General features: G+C 38.3%; 1 protein-coding gene and 1 long non-coding RNA gene across 4 annotated transcripts in view; one reads left to right on the top strand and one right to left on the bottom strand.

Moving 5' to 3' along the window:
• Positions 1-23,317, top strand: part of LAMA3 (laminin subunit alpha 3) — a 319,129-nt gene that overhangs the window by 227,002 nt on the left and 68,810 nt on the right. For 2 of the 3 annotated variants that reach the window (XM_078153463.1, XM_020968691.2), the window contains 5 exons: positions 254-415; positions 7,851-7,952; positions 11,303-11,386; positions 15,251-15,481; positions 20,985-21,098. In XM_078153463.1, coding sequence (XP_078009589.1) covers positions 254-415; positions 7,851-7,952; positions 11,303-11,386; positions 15,251-15,481; positions 20,985-21,098 — 693 coding nt within the window. Of the gene's footprint in view, positions 1-253; positions 416-7,850; positions 7,953-11,302; positions 11,387-15,250; positions 15,482-16,687; positions 17,053-20,984; positions 21,099-23,317 lie in introns of those variants that run through there. The other variant, XM_020968692.2, reaches the window with a different exon arrangement.
• Positions 43-22,726, bottom strand: LOC110195787 (uncharacterized). Its single transcript, XR_002321011.2, has 3 exons — positions 22,509-22,726; positions 21,468-21,591; positions 43-399 (listed from the first exon to the last, which is right to left on the bottom strand). It is a non-coding gene; the product is annotated as an uncharacterized LOC110195787 (long non-coding RNA).

The following is a 23,317-nucleotide window of genomic DNA, read 5'->3' as shown; positions in this document are numbered from 1 at the left end:
AGAGAAGTGGGGGACACTGGTCACAGAGTATCATATGCAATGTCCAATAAGGCCACTGTAGCAGATGTTTTTATTCAGTTATTTTTCTTTGTCACAAGGGAGAATTACATCTTGAGGAGGGTGGGAAGTGAAATGACTATATCGCAAAGACAAAAGACATGATTAAAATGCATTTTTCAAAAGAAGGCTGCAGCAACAGAGCTCATGGAGGAAAGACATGAATGAGTTTCATTCCCCTACTTTTATGTTCCAGTTTGTTGACATGATAGGTTGGCGCCTGCAGACAGCAGATCAAATGGACATCCCTGTCACGTTCAACCCAGGCAGTAACAGTGTGGTTGCCGACGTCCAGGAGCTGCCTTCCTCGGTCCACAGCGTGTACTGGATTGCGCCACCATCCTATTTGGGGGACAAGGTAAGAAATGTCAAAAGAATGGCCAGCTCTTCAGGATGTGTTCCGCTGATAGCTCCCATGCCCCCTCCTTTTAGCCTCCTTAGCCCATATCGTGTGATAGGATGGGATCACAGAAGAAGCTACCCAGGGGTGAGTGTCACTATTAATGAAACAGAGCCAGATTCTGCTCCTCCCCCTATAGTTCTTAAAATTGTAGACGTAGAGCTGGAGGGAGTCGAACTCCCTCAATTTTACAGATAAGGAAACAAGCTCAGAGAGATGGCTCAAGGTCACACAGGTAGTGAGTCACAGAGATGGGATGTGAATCCAGGCCCTCTGCTTCCAGACACAGAGATGGCTCTTTCCATGGTTCTAAGAGGGTTCGCAGGATAGCTGAGAGAAGATGGGAGAATGTACAGACAAGGCCATTAAGAGGATACAAGTCTTTGTACAGACAAATATGCCCAGGTATACCTCAAGTGGGAGGAAGACCCCACTGACTAAGGTAGGCCTTGGAGTGAGATTGGTAATTCTTTCTGTTATGCGATGGAGTCTTCCCAGAGGAGGTAGGCCAGGCCCTTTACTTTGATTCACAGTAACTTGGGTCACTTCAGTCTCATTTTCTTTATGAGTTTAGAAGCTGTGCTATTTATATATAGTGCATTCAAGTATAGTATGGATATTGCTTCATTGTGTGTGGTTCCTTTAGGCATAATCTGGTTTTCCTCTGATGGTCCTGCTCTCCACCCCATTTGCAGAAAGGGGAAAACTTCTCCTGTTGCCTTTTGGCTCACAGTAGCATCCCTCTGTATTGTTTTCAAAACCTTAGAGGAGAAAGGGGTCTCTTTTCTTGTCATTCCTGTCTTCTGGCATGAAGGGCCTCTTGAGGGGTTGGCATGAAAGATAGGCATCAGGTTATAAAAAGAATGCACTCAAAGAAATGATTTACCAGATGGTTCTGAGCCTCCTTAAAGAGTGACCTCATTTTAGTGAGAACTCAACTCCTGGACCTGGATTATCAAGCATAGAATTTTTAGGTTAGACCACAGAAGTTTGAGCCACCCTCATTAACACCACCAATACATACACCTTCAATATGAATTCTTTGTACCATATCACTAAGAAGTAGTTATACAGCTTTAAACTTCTAATGGTAAGAACTCATTATCTCCTAATTCCAATTGCAGATAGCTGTGATTTTTAGGCTTTTTGCTTATAGTGGCCTGAAATCTATTCTCTTAAAATTTCCACCTTTGGATCTGAGCTCTGTCCCTTGGGGCTCAGTGGAAGTTCCACAGGACAGCTTTTCAAATATTTGAAATCACTGGTCACATTCTCCACCAGTCTTCTCTTCTTAAGCCGGAAGTCCAGAGTACATTGGCCATTTGACAAATGCAGATCAATGATGAATCAGTAGCAAATTAATGTTTTAAGGAGGACAGTTGTGTAAATATTATGCTTGAATGGCTTCCTTCCCTGTCCAGAAACTCATTAGAATTTCCGAGGAGAGTAAAAAATGTTGACAATGAACGCTGACCAAAGAGTAGTTGTGGCCACCATCCCAAAAGGTACACCTCCCTTTTCTGATATCCCTCTTCCTTCCCAACCCCCAAGTCTCAGTAGCATCTAGCTAAGGAAGTTAGCATTGATCCCTTGTCTCACCAAGCTTATGAGACTCATCTTCTCTGATCCAATATAAAGACAACTGCAGGGTAAAGAAACCAATAAATAATGTAATTGATTAGGACAGGAATAACTAGGACTTTTTCTTCCTACCTCTTTTCCTAAATCTTTTACATTTAAAACAAGTTAGATGCTTAAGAAAATGACAAATGTTCCTGTGAGCCAGTAGGTTCTCTATGAGATATGATAGAGCAGAGTGCTTATTTTCAAAAGGGAGCAGGGATTTCACTGACTAAATGTGAAATGCATTAATTTTGTAAAGAACCACTTTCACCTCAATCAGGGGAGAGCAGTAGACGTGGTGGCAACTGTTCTTCTTGCAGTAATCCACTCACCAAATGAAGCCATGCCCAGTGCTACCTCTCCTGTACCAATTGTGTCAGATTTTACATTCAAACACTCTCTGCTGCAAATGATATTTTTTAAATGACATTTTGTCATCAATCTTTTGTTTTAAAGCTATTAGAAAGCTTCTTGTCAGAATAACAAAAGATAGAAAATGGAATGATTCAGAGGATTATTAAAGGAAGCAAATACAATGAAGTGTCATCCCCATAAGATTCACTAATAGCAACCAACTCAGGAATTATACTCAGGCATTTTATAAACCCAGCGGCCTCCTTCTGGAGTGTCATAGGGATCAGGCATAGGAAAGATCTATCCTCCACTAATTAAGCTCAAGCTACTCTTTACGGACCTCAAACCCCTAATTCTGTTACCTGGGCAAATTAGTATGCATTTACTCAGCAGCGTATAGCAGCTTGCAAAGCACTTTCCTTTCAAAGACCCTGGGAAGTAAATACTGGAAGTATTAGTCTCAACATTTTAAAGTGAGATATCTGAGCCTCAGAGAGATTCAAGGACACACAGCTGTAAGCGGCAGAGCCAGAAACCCAATCCAGACCTTGTGACTCTAAATCCAGTTCTGGGCTATGGGTGTTCATGTTTGTAAGTGCAGTGGTTATCCCACCTCCCCTTCCTCCTTGTCCTTTTCTCACTCTCTCCATATCCCTCCTCCCCTTTCTCTTTTAGCTAATTAAAACAGCTAAATAATCCTAACCCTTTCAAGCAGATTTAAGATGCTCATTTGGAATAACATTGCTTTTATGTTTAGATATCTCTTTAACTTAAGAAGACAGTAATTGCTAAGAAAAACCATTCGAGAACTGGATGTCTACTGCTGTCTTCTGAAATGCTTACATTCAACCGTCATTGACTTGCTGTGATGGTGTGGCTGCTTTTGTGACCCTTCCATCTTAATTCTCCTCTCTAGGCCACCCCTTGAGACATAGCTCTCACTCTGTGACTTTTGCTTTATTTAAGAAAGGACACATCTAGCTCAGGGATGACTTGGAGAGAAGGGAAAAACGAAGCATATGATCCTTAAGTCTTTTCTCAGATAACTGGGTATAGAGGTTATCTGGGGTGAGGTCTATCTGCTTTTACACACACACACAGACATAACCCTAAATTTAATTAGTGTTCATGAGAGGTGACTGGTATTTTAGAAGGGGTACTGGATCTTGAATCAAAAGGACAGGGGTTGAATCCTGTCTTTGCCACTTGTGCCATCTTTAGCTGCTCACTTAGTGGCCTCATCTGTAGAAAGAATTAGATGGTCTATAACGTCTCTTCCATCTCTGAATCTATGGTTTTATGAATTAGATGTTCCTGGGAAGCCGAGTCTACTAATAGGAATACATTTCCCTCTATGCTAAGATTGCTCAGCAGTTACAATGTGGATGGTCAAAAGGTTACCTCCAGACCAGATACAGGTCGGGCACTGATCCATTGGTAAAGTCAAAGGATCACAGTGTTTTTTTTAATGTTAAAACTATTTTTAAAAATTTATAATACTTTGTTTTCCCCCAATTACATGTTAAACAGTTTTTAACATTTGTTTTGTTTTTAAGTTTTGAGTTCTAAATTCTATCCTTCCCTCCCTCCTTCCTCTCCTCTCTGAGACTATAAGCAATCCAATATAGGTTATAAATGTGCAATCATGTAAAATGTTTCCATATTAGTCATTTTATATAAGAAGACAAAGAAAGAAAGAAAAGAAGGAAGGGAGGAAGGAAGGAAGGAAGGAAGGAAGGAAGGAAGGAAGGAAGGAAGGAAGGAAGGAAGGAAGGAAGGAAGGAAGGAAGGAAGATAGCATGCTTCAGTCTATATTCAGACGATACCAGTTCTTTCTCTGGAGGCAAATAGCGTGCTTCGTCATGAGCCCTTTGGGATTGTCTTGGATCATTATATTGCTGAGAATAGCTAAATTATTCATAGTTCATTATACAGTATTGCTGTTACTGTGTACTCCTGGTTCTGCTTAATTCACTGTGCATCAGTTCATGTAAGTCTTTCTAGGTTTTTCTGAAATCATCCTGCTTGTCATTTTTTATAATATAATAACATTGCATCACAATCATAAACCATAGCTTCTTCAGCTATTCCCCAATTGATGAGCATCATAGATTTTTGAATTTGAAATATAGATTTAGAACTGGATGGAACTGCAGAAATCATCAAGGCCAGACCCTTTATTTTGCAGATGAAGAGACCAAGGCACAGAAAGTTTAGGTGATTTGCTTAAATTCACATCAGAAGTAGGATTTGAACCCAGGTCTTGATCATTCCAGATCTCATTCCCTGTGCACAATACCACATTGACCCTCCTAGATTTAGGACTATAAGGGACCTCAGAGAAATCACAGTCTTGGTCCTAGTGGTTAATCTGCTTCTCATTCCCATTCCTTTGCTTTTAGCTCATAGAATTCCACAGCTTTCTAAGGCTTCCCATTTCTCCTTTCCCTCCTAGTAGAAGAGTAAGGTTGAAGTTATCAGCTAGTCTCCCAAATCCTCCTCCTTGTTTATTTAGATGTGTACTTGTGTACCCTGTTTATGTGAGGTAATTTTCCTTTCCCCTAATCTTCCTTTCCTCCCCACCCCAGTGTAGTCTTCTTCGCCTCTCTTTCCATTCTTCAGTTAAGATCATCAAAAACATAACTGAACAACTCCCAGCCTTGTCTAATTATATTCCCTCTATGACTCCAAAAATGATAGAGTTCAGAAGGGATACATGTATTATCTCACCATATTTGGATGTAAGCAGCAATTTGAATGTGATTGCTTAAATTTAATTGAAAGCAATGTATGCTTTATGAATAACAGTTTATCCTCTTTTAGTCTCTTATCATTGTTCATTCATGTTTATTTTTTTTAGGTTTCTCTTACCTTCTATGTTTGAACTTCACAGTGTCTATGCAGCTGGGGTCTTTTAATCAGGAATGCTTAGAAGTCCTTTATTTCATTTAAGGTCAATTTTTCCCTGGTAGCATTATACTCACTTTTGCTGGGTAAATAATTCTTAACTATAAGCCTATACCTTTCACCTTCTGGAATATTCCAAGCTTTGTTCTCATTTCTAGTTGTGGCTGCCAAATCATGTATGATTCTAACTGTGGCATCTCAGTACTTGATTTCTTTCTGGTTGATTGAAGTAGTTTTTCTTTGACCTAGAAGTTCTGAATTTTGGCTCCAGTGTTTCTGGGAGTTTTCATCTTGGGATTTCTTTTAGGACGTGACTGGTAGATTCTTTCTATTTCCGCTTTGCTCTCTGATTCTAAGCGATGTGGGCAATTTTGAGATTTCTTGAAATATTATATTAAAGCTCTTTTTTGGTCATTGCATTCAGATAATCCAATGATTCTTAAATTGTTTTCTCCTTAATATGTTTTCAGTTGATTTTGCTATAAGATACCTCATATTTTCTTCTATTTTTCAGGGTTTTTTTACTTTGATATTTCTTGTTGTTTCTTATGGTTATTGGTTTCTATTTGGCTTATTCTCATCTTCAGAGTTTGTTGTTTGAGCAACAAACTTGAGCAAGGTATTTTTTTTAACTTCTTGTACCAAACTGTTAATTCCCTTTCCAATTCTTTCTTCCATAGCTCTTATTTCTTTTCCAGTTTTTTTCCTCAAGAGCTCTTATTTTACATATAAAAAAACATTTTTAACTAAGAAAAAAAAACCTCTTGCTTCATCTCGTCCAGGAATTCTAGTTGAATTGGGGCCTAAGCTGTGTTTTTCTTTGAGATTTTGCTTTTGAAGTCATTCTTTTCTTCTTTGTCTTGAGCTTCTCTCCCACCACTCTTTAAGGTGGGATTCTTTTTTGTTTGTTTGCTCATTCTTCCAGCTTACTTCCTGACTTCAGACTTGATGTTAGGGCTAGATTCTGCACACTTTTGGAGGAAATCTCAGGGTTGGTCCTGTGGTTGCTTTCTTGGGCAATTGAATGCTGTACTATTCCAGGGTCTCAGGGACAGGCCAGAGATGCGAAAGCTTTCAGTATTTCCAGCATGGTTTGATGCAGAACTAAGTCTAGCTTACTGCCCACCCTGGTCTGGGCTCTGGAACTTCCTGACCTGGGTTTGGGACTGAGTGACAGTAAACTACTGCTGGACTCAGCCCCACTCAGCCAGCTGGAAAGTTCTGTTGGTTCAGAGTAACAGAACTGCAGTCTTCCCTTTGGCTTGGGATTCCTTCCCTACTTATTTCTCTAGAGATTTCAAATGGGAATAGACGCTGGAACTGAGATCCCACTCTGCTCGTTGGGGTTCTACATTCCACTCTTGCTGCTTGCCCCTGAACTGACTCTTTCCTCAATAGACAGCCCAGGGCCTTCTCTACCCAGGAAAACCACCCCTTAGATGCAGGTCCTCTTTTAATCCACCTTGGATCTATGACCCAGAACTGGGTAGTGGGTACCAAGGCTGCCAGTTGGCACCTGTTCTGTACCCTGTATGTGGTGCTCTAGTATGGGTCTAGAACCTCCTCTTGCCCTTGCACAAGCCTCTCCCTGCACTGGGGTACTCTACATGCTGCTGTCCCATCCCAATCCTGCAGACCTCCCTGTCTGCCTCCCCATGCTGACCTGGGCTGGAAAAATGATTTACTTTTTCTTGGATTTCACCATTGGGATTCACTCTAATGCATTTTCTGGATTTATTTGGGCTAGTTCCTTCTCCTCCCAGCCTCTTTCTCATATTAACTCATCTAGGCACACCTTCCCCACCTTATACTTGTGAAGATGATTTTTTTTTCTTTCTTGAGGCAATTGGGGTTAAGTGACTTGCCCAGGGTCACACAGCTGATAAGTGTCTGAGGTCGGATTTGAACTTAGGTCCTCCTGATGCTAGAGCTGATTCTCTATTCACTGTACCGCCTAGCTACCCCAAGATGATTTTTTAAAAAATATACCTTACTAGAGGGCTTTTTGTTTACCTCTGCTAAATTATTAGATTCAACCCATTATTTTGTCTGCATCTTGTTTCTGGTCATCCATTGTGTTAGCTGTCCCTTTCATATTCCATCACTAGTGATAGCCTGGCCACTACATCTCTATCCCTTTCACCATTATCCTGACATTTCTAGGAGGCTAGGAGAAATTTGAAAAGTTTGACTTGCTCAGAGGGGTTAGTCAGACTCTTTATTATTGTGTATCCAGAGGATTTTGGAATGACAGCCATGATGGACTGCCTGCTTTGGGGAAAGGTTTTGGATTTTTTGTTTTGGAGGAGAATTTACTGCTTTACAGAAATTACCCAGTTAGATACAAACACATGACTCAAATTTCTTAGAAAAGCAGTGATTCAAACAAACTTTAGAGATTAATAGAAATAGCAGAAGGAAATCCATAAGCTCTTGGGGATTGTCTGTTTCATCTAAAGTCAAGACCGTCTTTTCTTAATCAGTGCTACTCATCTTCATTCAATTTTAGATTTCTTCATATGGTGGCTTCCTGACTTACCAGGTAAAATCCTTTGGCCTACCCAGTGAAGGCATGATTCTCCTGGAGAAGAGACCTGATGTGCAACTTATGGTAGGTAGGAAATACTTCCCTGAAGTCAGGAAAGGGAGGTTTCTGACTTAAAGAAACTTAATGAAGAACATTTAAAGGTTTTAAATTAATCTGTTTAAAGGTGTTCACAGGAACTAAAAAAAAAAAAGGATATTTTATCCCCTGAAGATCCTTCCTTCTGAGCAAATCCCATCCCAACTCACAGTGATCTTTCCTTCCTATGAACCTTACCATTTATGATGAGCCTTCATTTTATAGGTCACTGGGATTGTTGATCATTATCATCTATATCTATAGTTATGCACTTTTAAAATTAAATTTTTTTTCACTTAACAAGCATTTATTTTCTTTCCTTCCCACTTCTTCCTCTCTCCCCATCCAAAAAACAAAGAAAACAAAATACTTTTAAAAATATGCACAGTCAAGCAAAACAGGTTCCCATGTTGTCAACCTTTGTATTACTTGTTTCTTCAGTTTCAAGCTTTCTGAGAGCAAAGACTTTCTCTTTGTATCCTCCCAGAATCTAGCACAGTGGCTTGAACTTGGGAAATACTTAGTAAATATTCAGTAACCAAAGTTCTATCTTTAGAAATTTGAGCTTAAAGGATCTGTAACAAGTTATAACAAGTGAAATAATTCAATCCAGCAAACATTTATTAAGTGCGTGACATTTGTAAGGCAATTGCCTAGGTTCTAGGGAGAGAAAGATTTTTTTAAATGACCCAGTACTTGACCTCAAGAACCTTACATTCTACTGAGGTGTTAGGAGAGGCGAAAACATGGCATGTACAGAGATAAGTGTAAGTCATGGGCAGGAGCAATGGGAGACTCAGACAAGCAGCTTAGGAAAGCTTAAGGAAGTACTTTTTGGGAGGGGGAGGGGAGTGGTATCTGGGAATCCTCCACAGAGAAGGCAGTAACTAAGCCGAGTCTTAAAGGAAGATTCTGAAATCTGGAGATGAAGAAAGAACAAATTCAAGGCATGAATGATGGTCTACATGAATGCACAGAAGCAGAAAACAGCAGATCTTGCTTAAGAAACAGCTAGTAGCTAATTTTGGCTCAAATATAAAGTATTTAAAGGCTTTTATTTAAAAAAGAAAAAGCTTAAAAGCTAGGTTGGAGCTAGCTTTTGGAAGACCTTAGTGCCAGACTAAGTAAATAAATAAATAAACGAATGAATAATTGTGTGTATATGTATACACACAATTATTCATATATATAAACATATACATAAAAATGTGTATATATGCTATATATGTATTATTAGATGTGTTTATTAGATAATGTTTGTATATATATACACATATATATGTATGTGTGTGTGTGTGTGTGTGTGTGTGTGTGTATTTTAAATCTTATAAGTAATAGGGAGCCAGCAAAGATTTGTGAACAGGAGACTGACGTGGTCAAATACATCTAAGATTTTTCTCGTCATTCACTCACATATTTCATATAATGAGAGAATCTCATGTATTTGACAGTTTTGTTAAAAGTGAGGTTGTAATTATTTTTAAACAGTGTCTACATTTTTATTTGAACTACTTTGTGGTTAACTATATTGTATTTATTTTCTTGATACTCATTCTGCCTTATATACATATGTATCTCCTTATCAGCAGGGGGATAGTTTATTTGTTTCACTGGCACCTTGCCAAGTGCCTGACTCAGCAGGTGCTTAAAAAATACTTGTGAATTGATTGATTGGTTGCTTCAATTGATTTCTTTAAAATTCCAAAGACCCTCTGTAGATCATATTGAAAATAAAGCATCCGGCTTCTGGAAGTTCAGTGTTTGAGAGAAAAAGCCGGAACAATAAAAATTGTAACATGATCCTGCTCTTTCCCTCTTTCCCAGCCTCATTGGGTTGCCAGGATGACCGGCGCATATTTTGTTCAAGATCATTAATATAGTTATTTCTATTGCCAAATGGCTTATTAAGCAAACTATTGGAAATCACCAAAAGATAATGAAGAGAATATTTCCTCTTTATTCCACCTTCAGAAATAGAAAATAATTCCAGGTTATGAGACGTTTACTTTGGAGCTCTGTTCTTAGCTCTTATAATTAAAGGTCTTTGGAGAATACTCCTTAGTATTTTAAATTTTAAAAAATGATTTCTGATCACATATACTGCTCCACTCTTTTTAATGAATACCACGTATACAAATCCAGGGCTGTGGCAGGCAACTGAGGCTGTTGCTTGAGGCACAACCTCCTATTTTACACTCCAGCCCCACTGTTTTTGTGACTGGATGCTAGCTAGGGCAAAGCCAAGAGTGTATATGGCTAGATAAGAGTGAGGAATGGGTTTGGAGTGATAACTGATCCTCCATGGTCAGTTTTAGAACTGGACACCCTCCAGGTGAAATGGCACTACTGTGCCCATCCTTATGCTTCAGCCACCCAAATATAGGAAAAGAAGTCAGCCAGAACACCTTCCTGCCACCCAAATGGACACATTCTTGTAATAAGGAATTCTCTGAATCCCATGCCCTTCCATACATGTACCTCTTCTATTAAAGCACACATATTATACATTAAATGCAAAGCTATGCAGCATACAGCCATCCTCTGAGCAAAGGTCAATAAAAGAAAGCTCTCTTCTATCCATGACCCATGTATAGCACTATATAGCAAAATAATGTCCAGTAACATCAGTCCTTCAGTGATTTCTGAAATATTTATCAGAACAAGCCATGCTATGCAATGACTTTTTTGCTCTAAAGCTCAGTTCTTATCATGTCGCTTCCCTGCTCAGTAAACTCCAGCAGTTCCTTATTGCATCAAAGATCAAACACAGAGTCCTCTTTTTGAAATGCAAAGCCTTTTACAACCCAGCCCCAATCTACCTCTCAAGTCTTATTCTGCACATTGTATGATACAGCCAAACTGACCTTCTCACTGTTCCTCATATGTGACACCTCATCTCCCTTTGCCCTAGCACGAAAGGTATTCCCTCCTTACCTTACTCAGCCAAACACCTTGTTTTCGTCAAGACTCATCTCAAGCACTCCCTTCCACATGAAGCCTTTCTTGTTTCCCCTAGCTGCTAGTACCCCTCCTCGTTGCCTTGATTTATGAAAAGAATTTTTTTTGTATATTCTTCTATATGTATGTTATCTCTCTTGACAGAATGTAAGCTCTTTGTGGACAAGGACCATTATTTCATCTTTCTTTTTTGTATCCCCAGTACCCAGCAAAATGTCAGACACATAGGAGGTGCTTAATATATTCTTGTTGGTTTGTTCATATAATAATATTTGTTTGTAGTGCTGCAATGTACATTTGTGTTAATAGCATGCTTTAACCAATTATGATTCTCATAGTGTTCCACTCAAACATTAAAGCATTAGTTTATCTTTAAATAGGGACAGCAAATGACTATTGTCTACTTGGACCCAAACAACCCCCTGCCAGACCGACGGTATTATGGACGAGTTCAGCTGGTTGAGGTAAGGAGAAATATGAATAAAAATGGCTTATGGTTTTGCATCTTAGGTATAGGGCAGCTGGTGGCATAGTGGAGAGAGCGCCAGCCCTGGGGTCAAGATGACCTCAGTTCAGATCTGGCCCTAGGTACTTACTAGCTGTGTGGAGTCACATTAACTTCTGTTTGCCTCAAATTCCTCATTTGTTAAATGGCAATAGTGACAGCACCTGCCTCCCAGGGCTGTAGTGAGAATCAGTTGAGATAATAATCGTGAAGTGTTTGACACAGTGCCTGGCACGTGGTAGGTGCTTTATAAATGTTAGCTATTATTATTAGCTATTTGATAATAACTATTATTAGTCATTATTAAATGTCACCTCATTTTAGCGTGTCTTATCCCACTGTATTTAAAAGCACAAATATGAAAATATAAAGCATTTCACTGTAAAATAATATAATTTTGAAAGCAAAGACAAATAAGATATTATATGTCCATGTGTAAGAAGGTACGTCAAAACACTGTTAACCTTTACAACAACAATAACTACTCCTACTACTACTACTGAATTCTGTGGTAATGAAATTCAGCAAGACAACATAAATTAAAAAGTCTGATTTATTGATCAATTATATATGGTTTTTAAAAGCATCTATATTTCAACATTGCTTCATTTTCTGCTGGTTTTCAAACTTATTTTGTCAGGCTATTTATTGAAGCAATGTAGTGTTGTGTACTCCAGTTGGAATCCAAAGACCTGCAGTTCAAATCCTAACTCTGTTTCTTACTACTTTAGAAAATCACTTAGCCTTTGGCCTCAGTTTCCTAATTTGCTGAATAGAGGGGTGGGATTGGACTAGATCAGGGGTTCTCAACCTATTTTATCATCACAGACTCCTTTGGCAGTCTGGTAAAGCCTGGAATCCCTTCTTGGAATCATGTTTTTAAATGTACAAAATAAAATACAGAGAATTACAAAGGAAACCAATTATATTGAAATAGTTATTGAAATATTTAAAAACAAATGCATGGACCTCAAGTTAAGAACCCCTGGGGTAGCTTATTTTTTAAAAATAATATTTTTTTCCCAATTACAATTTTTAATTTTCTTTTTAATATTTTTTAAAATTTTCAGTTCCAAATTCTCTCCTCCCCCCACTTCCCCCCTCCCTGAGATGGCAAGCAATGTGGTATAGGTAATACATATGCAATCATGTAAAACTTATTTCCATATTAGTTATTTTGTGCAAGAAAACTAAAAAAAAGAGAAAAGTAAAAAATAGTATGCTTTAGTCTATATTCGGACTCAATCAGTTCATTCTCTAGATGTGGATAGCATTTTTATTATGGACCCTTTGGGATTGTCTTGGATCATTGTATTTGCTAAGGAGATAGCTAAGTCATTCACAGTTGATCATCATATAATATTGCATTACTGTGTACAACATTCTCCTGGTTCTGCTCATTTCACTCTGTATCAGTTCATGTATGTCTTTCCAGGTTTTTCTGAAATCATCTTGCTTGTCATTTCTTACAGCACAACAGTATTCCATTACAGTCATATAGTACAGCTTGTTCAGCAGTTACCCTGGGCAAGTTGATTAACTTGTTTGCCTCAAATTTCTCATTTGTTAAATGGGGATAATGATCGCACCTACTCTGGGTTGCTGTGAGGATCAGTTGCGATAATAATCGTAAAGTGCTTGGCATGGTGCCTGGTACATGGTTTGCCTTTTCTGTTTCCAGCTCATTTTACAGATGAGGAAACTGAAACAGAGTTAAGTGACTTGCTCAGGGTCACACAACTAATAAAAGTCTGAGGCCAGATTTGAACTAAGGAAGATGAGTCTCCTGACTACAGGCCCATCACTCTATCCACTGAGCCACTTAGCTGCCCCACTGTACTACATACTGGGAACATAAAGATAAACAGCCCCTGCCTTCAAAGAACTTCTATTCCCTTACATTATTTCACTGGCCATCAGGAACTTTTATTTTGACCCTCCATCATTTAGAAAGCATTCCTTATTCATTCTGATGTACTGTATTCAGGCACACATATGAGAGAGACGTATACATGCATTAATATGTATTTAGTCTATATTATATTTATAAGTATAATATAATAAATGATATATCTATACATAATAAAAGGTATATATTTTATAAAAATTATTAATTATGTATAATTTGTTATATGCATATGTAAAAATGCATGTATATTTGTGTATGTGTAAGTGAAGAGAGAGTTTTGGCTGAATTAGAAATATCAATATAGAATTTGAAATGTGGATATTAATCTGGACACATGGCCATATCAACACAGGCACTATTCAGCCTATGTCAGAACTTAATGATGGAGCCTCCCTGAGGGAAAGCCTTTTTATTTTATGATGCAAAAGGAGAAAACCTCATTTAGCAAAAAAGGAAAAAGGAAATTTTTCCTGTTTTCTAAAGTGGAGGCATTCCCATTATTGAGCAATACTACTAGCTTGTATGTTACAGTTGATCTTTTTTAAGAATAAAACCATATGTGATACACTCATAATTTATGTGGTTCTAGGTTCATTGTTTCAATATAATTTGCATGTCCTTACATAAATTATGTTCTATTATTAGACCACTTAAACTTCAAAGAAATTTGCTGTAGCCTTGCTAGAGTTTGTCATTTCCTCATTTGTCCTCATTTCTGAACCTTTTAACCCACCCACTGTCATTGATCCACATCTCCTGTGCTGGAAATACATGACAGTGAGGTGGCAGAGAAAAAAAAAGTAAAAGGATGGATGGAAGGGAAGAAGGCAAGGTCCACCAGAAGCCTTTGTTAGACGCTAGGAACATAATTTGGAGAACACTGGCCCAGCTTTTTTCGCCCCTTGGGCATGAACTCTGCCAATAACTTTATTATAGCCTTCTTGTTGGCACTGAACAACAACAATAAAAATGCAGTTTCACATCCAATAAGTACTGTATACTTCTGAAGAGTAAAGGTTAAAATTATAATAATCTGAATTTTACGATGAAGCCAGTTTTCCTATGTCTCTATCAGTAAACTAACAATAATAGCACTTATCTACTCAGACAATTTCATGTTTGTGATATTTTTTTGTATCCTTAATAAGCAGGTATTTAAAATTAAGAGTGTGATATTAGAAAATATTTTTAGTTCCTTTACTTATTCTATTTATTCTTGGAAAGCATGTCAATTGTATGAGAAGATACAATAACTCATAATTTAAAAATTATTTTTATAAGTTACTATATTTTCTCCTCTCTGTGTAAATGCACTTTAAATACAAGTATTTACAAGCAGATATTATCATTTTACTTTGAAATAAAAATTTCCTTCCTGCTTCCTCTACTATGTGCAAATGCATTGAGTCAATTGGTGTAGCATGTCCCTTAAAGTTCTGTCCTTCAGACAGCATGGTGTAGTGGAGGGACTTTGAGAGTCAGGAGCCCAGGTCTAATTCCCAATTTGAACATTCAGATACCTCTGTTGACCACAAACAAATCACTTAACCTTTCTGTGCCTCAGTTTCCTCATTTACAAAATGGAAATAATAATACTTTGCTTCCTGCTGTGCACAGTTTTGTGAGTAAAGCATTTTGGAAAGTTTCAAGTGCGGCACAAATGCGAGGTGTCTTCACTTTGCTTCCAACTGTTTTCATCCCTTCCTCCAAGTTTCTCTCTCACAGGAATAACAAGATAAGGGACAGATAATTTCCAAAGGCAAATATCCTTATGTGGTTTTTGTTAATTTGCTTTTTATCTATTTCAACATAGTTCTCTTTCCAGTTATTACTGGATGCCCATCTTTCTTAGAGCTGACTTGTGGAGTTGGCTCATCTCAGGGTTAATGTTTACTTTTTTGTTTTCATGTTTAGGGAAACTTCAGGCATGTCAGTAGCAATAACCAGGTATCTAGAGAAGAGCTGATGATGGTCCTGTCTAGACTGGATGGCTTACACATCAGAGGCCTTTATTTTACTGAGACTCAGCGGTTAACCCTAGGTGAGGTGGGTCTGGAAGAAGTCACCAGTACAGGAAGTGGAAGCATCGCATACAATGTAGAGATGTGCTCCTGCCCCCCTGACTATACTGGTGACTCATGCCAGGTAGGAAATTTCTCTTCTGTCTGGATGCCATATCACAGTGGATACTTTTCAGTTGTAAGAGGTTGTGGCTAATGTTCATTGCTGTTTTCCCATGCTTTTCTGTACAGTGTATCTAGCAGGTATAGGTAGGTATCTTCTGGTCTGCAGCTTTTACCTTACCTTAATTACAGGTAGGGAGAGCTAACACAAAAAGGCCAAGCAACAGCAACTCCCAGACCACTATAGACGTCTTCATGTGCAAAGGGCAGCCATGGTCACTGAATGTAGTGTCCTAGGAAAAGTGGAAATTATACCATATTGTGGAAAGGGATTTGCCCTTTTTATCTCAAGTTTTAATCCAGCATGTGGAGGAGCCAATGCCAGGAAAAACCCAATGTCATACTTGGTACTGTCATGCTTTGTCCTAATCAGGACCAAAAGAAAGTACAGTTCATTTATGGGGCATGTCACTGGTCCAAAAACTGGAATCTGCTGAAGGGAAACTAATACTCAGGCTAGGAATAAGCCTCTGATTTTCCATCCCTTGATAGGCCCTTATTCAAGTTTGGAAAATTGCTTACTTGACTTGCCTACAAGTGGTTGAGAGTAACCATGAAGGAAAGTGATTTAAATCCTTTCCTTAAAGTGATTTAAAAAAAAAAAAGTACAAGGCTTGAACAATTCTTTAAAAAAAGATTATGAACAAACAACCAAATATGCCATAAATGTATCACCTCAAGTTACTGTCTATATATTTTAATAGAATTGGGGGAGTGTACCTTTAAAACCTTTCATTTTCTTTTTTGAAACCTATAGCCAGGAAACTCAGACTGATCCTATACACTAGGCTTTAAGTTTTTCAGAATACAGATCCCTTATTGGCTAATGATCCATAGATTTCTATCTCCTTCCTAGAGGGGTTTTCTCCTGCAATATTTATGAAATGTAAAGACAGCCTCTCTTCCCTCTCCCCTCTTATTTTTTCTTCCCCTAGTCACTTTTCCACCATGATAAAAAAAAAATACACAGCCCAAAGGAGGCTGTGGAACCCCTGCCCTGCCTCCCTTATATCCCGGGCATATTCCTGCATTACTCAGACAGTGATTTATGGCTACTCTCATCGTCTAGTGCTGTCTGATTTGCGTGAGGTGGGTAGAAGGTGAAGCTGGCCACACCTCACAGGAATTACAGAGCGGTGCATGTACCTTGGGTCCTGTTATGTGCTCCGTTGCACAGTCTGACTCATGTAGGAAGTTTAAAGGTGGGGCATGCTGCAGCCTAGCCTGCAGGCAGCCTCCCTTACCTGACTCAGATCTCAGGGCAGGTATAAGAGGAAAAAGACAGGCTGAGTGTATATACAGTCAGGCTCTCCCGGGAACAGCATGGGGGCACCAAGCAGATGGCCAGCCCCAAGCACAGGATGGCTATTAATCCTTGGGGCCACCCTGGGCCATTGTTTGGGTTACAACACACAGCAAAGGGTGGCCTTTCCTCAGTTCCATGGTCAAAGCCATCAGCAACACCCAAGTAATGTGGATTTTCGTGGCCAAGCCCATCAGAGAGCAAATAAGTTGGACTTTAGACCAAATCAGGTAATGACCTCTTCTTTGTTGGTTTGGGTGGGGAGGTGTGAATCGACCAAGTGCCTTCTTATGTAATATTCTTAAAATAAATGGGGATGAAGAAATTGAGTTGGGGGGTTGTAAAAGAAGGCTGTTTATCTTCTTCAGTTATTAATATTGAATGCCTAGCAGATTATTTCCTTGAGCCACGAAGTGTATAAACACGTGTCCACTCTGAAACTCTGAGGTGCGCCATCAGGTCAGAGTCCTCAGCACAGTGTTAAATTGGTGCTCTGCTGAGGGTGACCCAGACCACCAGGGCACAAGAATATAGTGAAGTGTGTGGTTAGAAATTTTGTCTGGAAGAAAAATTTTTTCTCAGGAGTATTAAAATATAAGGGCAAGGAGGACAGTCAATAGTGATCAGATAAAATATGTTCAACACAGAACAAATATGTTACCGTTTGTCAGGCCTTAAGAATTTCAAAGTTCAAAAGTAGCCAGTTTTCTGCTCTTATGTACATGTCATTTCCCATCAACCTTCTGGACATCTCATATCCACAAAGAGGGAAATGTGTGCCTGAGAGCTGTTAAAAATGGTAATGCAAAGCTAGTGATGACATGTTATAATTTAATACTAGACACTGTAATGTAAGACCAAAAATCATTTATATCGGTTTCTTAGGAAAGTTGGTGTTAAAAATAAATGAATTTTTAATATCCATTTATTGGAAAAAACATTTTGAGACATTTAATTCTACATAGAAGCTATGTACTTTGTTGATATAATCTGCATAAACTAAATTTAATGTAGAAGTGCTTGTGACTTGTTTTTGAACAAATATATACATGAATTTATATATATGTACATATACTGTATGTGTATATAATAAGGCACTTAGACACACCATTTTCTAATTATAGAAATACTATTATTATTTTCTTACTTCTCAAGAAACAAGTCACATAATTGTATATAAAATTCAGCTTACTTATTCAGGTCACATCGACCATCTAGCTAGCTATCCATATTATAGCTATATACTGTATATCATATACACATACATATACACATTATATCCCAAAAGTCTTAGCACAGTTTTAAACTTAAAGCTTAACTACAGTAAGACTTTTGGACCACCCTGTATGTGCACACAGAGAAAAATATATAGTTTATTGAAAATGCTATCTTTTCCAATCAAAAGCAAATTTACATATTTATGTATGTGTGTATGTGTGTGTATGTGTGTGTGTGTGTGTGTGTGTGTCTATGTTTGCACATCTATGTAGAATAGAGATTCTTTATTCTCTCCTTCATCCCCCGACAAAAAGTATTTAAAATTCTGGCTTATTTCAGATTCCTTCTTAAAACTACGCAGAATTATTCATTTGGCTACATCATTTGTTCTTTTTAAGTATGATTATTTTGCAGCCATATATTGTTATATATGGAGACAAATGCTGCTTATCAATACAGGTCAGTTGCATAAAGTTAGTATCTTTGTCCAGCTTAGTTATTTCTAAGCTTTTGCAAAATGAAGATTCAAGCTAAGTAGCTGATTAAATGTTCTGTATCCGTATGGATGTATTTTCAGATATGTAGCATTCTTTTCATACTTAAATTCTCCCTCAGACAAGCCTGTACTTATAACCTAATACACTTTTTAAAAAATGCTTCCCGTTGTCCAAACTTGGTTACTAATAGCTTTGGGGAAATTTATGTTGGAAGACATGATCTAGTTATCAGAATATTATGTATAATAGGTGGTGACCTCAATGGAAAGTCTCCCAATATGTGATAATTAGCCAGCACAAGTCATATACACTGCTTTAGGCAGTGAGAATGGTTTGTTCTACTAGTCTCTTCAAAATTCCAGGTGTTTTACTTTGACTGTAGCTTCAAGTAATTGAAAACTTTTGTGTTACTTAGGGTTCAATAAAAGAAAATCATGTTTTCATCTTAACATCTTCCACGATTTTACAGTATTATGCATTTCATGTGAGATAAAGACTGGCACAATGGATAGAGGGCTGATCTTGATTAGAGTCCCCACCTCTGATGCCTGCTGTCTGTGTCACCCTGGGAAAGTCACTGAAGCTCTCAGTGCCCCTAGACAACTCTCTAAGGTGGCGACCTGCATTGTTAGAAGAATTCCTCCCACTGATGAAATCAAAGGTCCAGTTAAAGAAAAGAATATACATGTGTGTGTGTGTATATATAATATATATGTATGTATATATATATATATGTATGTATATATATATATATTCACATATACACACGTAAACACACATATGCACACCAAGATATAAATATGCATATGCATATCATAGACATATACATACATGTAATATAAAACCACATGGTCATCCATGAACGACGGATGTGTGATATTTGGCAATATTTGTACTTGATCTAGGCAGTGACCTAAACTCTCCCAAGCAAATGGAACATCAGAGCTGAACTCTGACAAATTTAAGAAATAGATGGCAAAATATTATTATCGTCTTCACCATTCTTCTAAAGGCATATTTGATGAGAGTCTAGCTTTTCAGTCAGATCACCACAAGGAAGCTTCCATTCTTTTCATCATTATAAAAAAAATCCAAGTCAACAAAGTCAGCCCAATGAAGAAAATAGAAATCACCTGAGTGTAATTATCTCAAAATTAATATTAAATTAAAAAGCCAGACAAAACACAAAAACCAAAATATTCAGGCTTGTCCTTTAGAAGCATATTTAAATCCAACGGGAACCAAAGATTTGGTCAAAATGACTTGTTCTACGTTCATCCAGATCATTCTGTGAACACCAATTAGCTATATTTCTGGGGTTACTATCACTTACCCAGCTAGTATATAGTATATATCATATATACATATATGTATAGATATAGATAGAGATACACACATATACATACATATATAGTATTTGTGTGTATACATACATGCATACATATGTGTGTGTATGTGTGTGTGTGTGTGTGTATATATATATATGTAATAGTCTGATGGCAGTGAGTAAATCCACCCAATTTTTTTTTATCACCCCAGATTCTGCTGCCATCATGTAGATCCAATCCAAATATTTTCTCATTTCCATACTTGGAGACAGCTTCTACAAGAACAGAGACAAAAGGGGAAGTGAAAGCTTAATGTTCTCGGCCCTTCTCACCTCACTGCTGACAGGGTTCCTGCTTGCCTTCAATTCCCTCCACACTTTTCACTCTCCTCTAAAACAGCTGATCATCAGGGAAGGCATGTTATTTCACTTCCACTTTCAGTGGTCTTATTCGTACTTCCCTGTTATCTGACCAGTATTTGACTCAATTAAAAAAACAAAAAACAAACCACTTATTGAGTGCTTACTATGCCTGGTCTTAAGAGGGCCATGAGTAAGAGAGTTTTGTCCTCAAGAAGTTCTTCTCCTGTAAGCCAGTGCCCACTTCCTTCCATCCCCTGCATTCCCAGCTCCCTTTTCTTCTTTCAGCTGGAAACCTTAGAGCAGCTGCAAGTGACTTGATGTGCCAGGTCTCTACTCTTTCACTACTACCCAGCCCAGCTTAGCCCTCTGAGAGGTGCCCGTAAAAACAATTTTTAAAAGTTTTTCAGTCCAAATTCAGCTTCCCAGTAATTTTTCATCCATTTCAAATATTATTGCTATAGAACTCACTTCTTCCTACCCCTTCAACTCACCAAAGGCTGTATTTTCATAGAACCAATTAACTTTTCATGGGACACACCAGCAAAGGAGAGGATCAAAGGAGTGGGAAATCACATGAAATGAAAACAAGGAAGAATTTAAAGAGTGGAATTCGAAGTGGAATTTTCCAAAAATGTACAGAAAAGTAGATAAGAAGATCACTGCTTTTCAAGGCTGAAGTCTTGCTGTCCTTGAGCAATAACTGTAGGAAAATTGTGACTTTCTAAAAGCTGTTTTCCGTGTTTTGCTTGAAAAATAGGGTTGCACCCCTGGATATTACCGGGACAACAAGGGTTTCTATACTGGACGGTGTGTTCCCTGCAATTGTAATGGACATTCAAATCGGTGCCAGGATGGTTCAGGAATCTGTATTGTAAGTAAATGGTCTTATATGATTTAATAGTCACTTGCTCCTACTACACAAACAAGGTAACACCTTTCTCCAAGTTCAAAGCAGAGGTTGCCATGTACACAGAGATAGCACAAGGTTAAAATGGTGGAAAATGTGCTGTATTTGGCTTTAGAAGACCTGGGCTTAAATCCTGCCTTTGCTTCTTGTTACCTGTGTGATCCTGAGCAAATCACTTAAATTCCTTGTTGTTGTTCAGTTGTTTCAGTTGTGTCTGATTCCGTGACTGCATTTGGACTTTTCTTGGCAAATATAGTGGAGTGGTTTGCCATTTCCTTCTCCAGCTCATTTTATAGATAAGGAAACCGGGGCAAACAAAATTAAGTGACTTACCCAGGGTCCCACTGCTGGTGTCTGAGGCCAGATTTGAACTCAGGAAGATGCATCCTCTTGATTCCAAGCTGGCATTCGGTGCATTATGGCGCCACCCAGCTGCCCCTGGCCTCAGTTTTCTCATCTGTATAATGAGGGGTTGTATTAGCTAATCCCTAAGGACCATTCTCGCTTTAAATTCTATGAACTACAAAATGTTAGTATTGTTGTTATTGGCTCTAACTGTTTTACAATACCTCTTCCCACTTCTATGCATGCTCCTTTTTTTTTTCCTTCAGCTTTTTAAAATTTAAATTTTTTAAAAAATTTTTTTAATGAGGCAATCAAGATTAAGTGACTTGCCCAGGGTCATACAGCTAGTAAGTTTCAAGTGTCTGAAGTCAAATTTGAACCCAGGTCCTCCTGACTCCAAGGGCAGAGCTCTATCTACTGCTCCACCTAGCTGCCCCAAATGCTCCTTTTCAAAACAAAACAAAACTGAACTTAAGGTTTCATCTGTATGTGGAAAACTCCTTCTGCTGATATGTCACCTCTTCACTAACTTACCTTTTTATTGCCCCTGGCAATTCAGTAAGATTTGCCAAGGGTCACACAGCCAGCATGTGGCAGAGGGAAAGTTGGACCCAGTTCTTAACGACTCCAAGGTCTGCCCACTATCTACTATGCCTCATTGTCTCTCATTGTTCTTAAATTTTAAACAACTATATTTATCAAGAAAAATAAACCACTGCACTCATTTGTTACTCACTTTCTACTTGCTTTACAAATAATCAGAAATTTCCACTATCGGGATAGTGCTAAAGGAGCAGAGCTGTCCTAGCATCTGCTACTTACCACCTATATGACCTTGGACACATCACTTAACCCCTTTGGCCACAGCTTCCTTATTTATAAAATGAGGGAGCTGGCCCAGGTCAGTGGTGTCAAACTGAAATACGAAAAGGAACGCTGCTGACTGTATATTCACTTAGAAAACCACAAATTAACATTATCTATTTTATTGTATTTTTAAAAAAAATTTGTCAAACGTTTCCCACTTACATTTTAGTCTTATTTGGGTGGCACTCCTGGGTGGGCTGGGAGTTTGATACCTCTGGTCTAGATGATCTCCAAGGGTCCTTCTAGGTCTAAATTTATGAGCCTATGAGCCAATAAGATGGCTCTGCTCACAGGTGCTAAAAAAGAATTTGAGGCTTACATAATACAGTCTATGAATTTCCTATCCGTATTAGTTAGCAAAATAAAGTGGAACTCCACTATCCCCACTCTTCAGGAAGTATATTGCTAGCTTTTACCATTTCCCTAACCCCACCCACCACCCCTTTTTAGCTGCCCTTTGCAGTTCATTTTAATGTGATTTGTTACTGACATTTTGTTCTGTTGGGGTGGAAGGCAAGGTGGGAAAATAGCGTGATATTCCCAGACCTTTTCCACCAGTACTCTGCTCTAAGGGTCAGGTGGCAAGAAGGGTCTAAATAGCCATCCTTGCTAAATAACTTAGCATGTTGTTAGATGGAAATCCCAGAGGAAATCTCTCCTGAACCTGAGGGCAGCCATTTTTAAATTTTGTTTCCTTTTCCTTCTCTGAGTTTTCTGATGGGTTGACAGACACATGCGGCTCTCCTGAACAGTAGTATTATCAACAGCAAAGGCAAGAGAAACAGCTTCTAGAATGCAGGCCCCCAGTTAATTTCTACCCCTTGTGAAATGTATTATTTTAGCACTAACTTCCTCTGTGTTGTGTCATGCACACAGACTTTGATTCAGCTATTTTAAGTTCCTGCATTTGAGTATGTTGAACCAATTCAGCATGTCCTGGGGAGTGTTTCCTTTGCAAGATAGAACAGGTT

The sequence above is a fragment of the Phascolarctos cinereus genome, unplaced genomic scaffold (genome assembly GCF_003287225.1).
Source record: "Phascolarctos cinereus isolate Bilbo 61053 unplaced genomic scaffold, phaCin_HiC Scaffold_4;HRSCAF=312, whole genome shotgun sequence".
Classification (NCBI taxonomy): domain Eukaryota; kingdom Metazoa; phylum Chordata; class Mammalia; order Diprotodontia; family Phascolarctidae; genus Phascolarctos; species Phascolarctos cinereus.
Note: the sequence above shows the minus strand (reverse complement) of the source record. Positions and strands in the feature narration are given on the sequence as shown.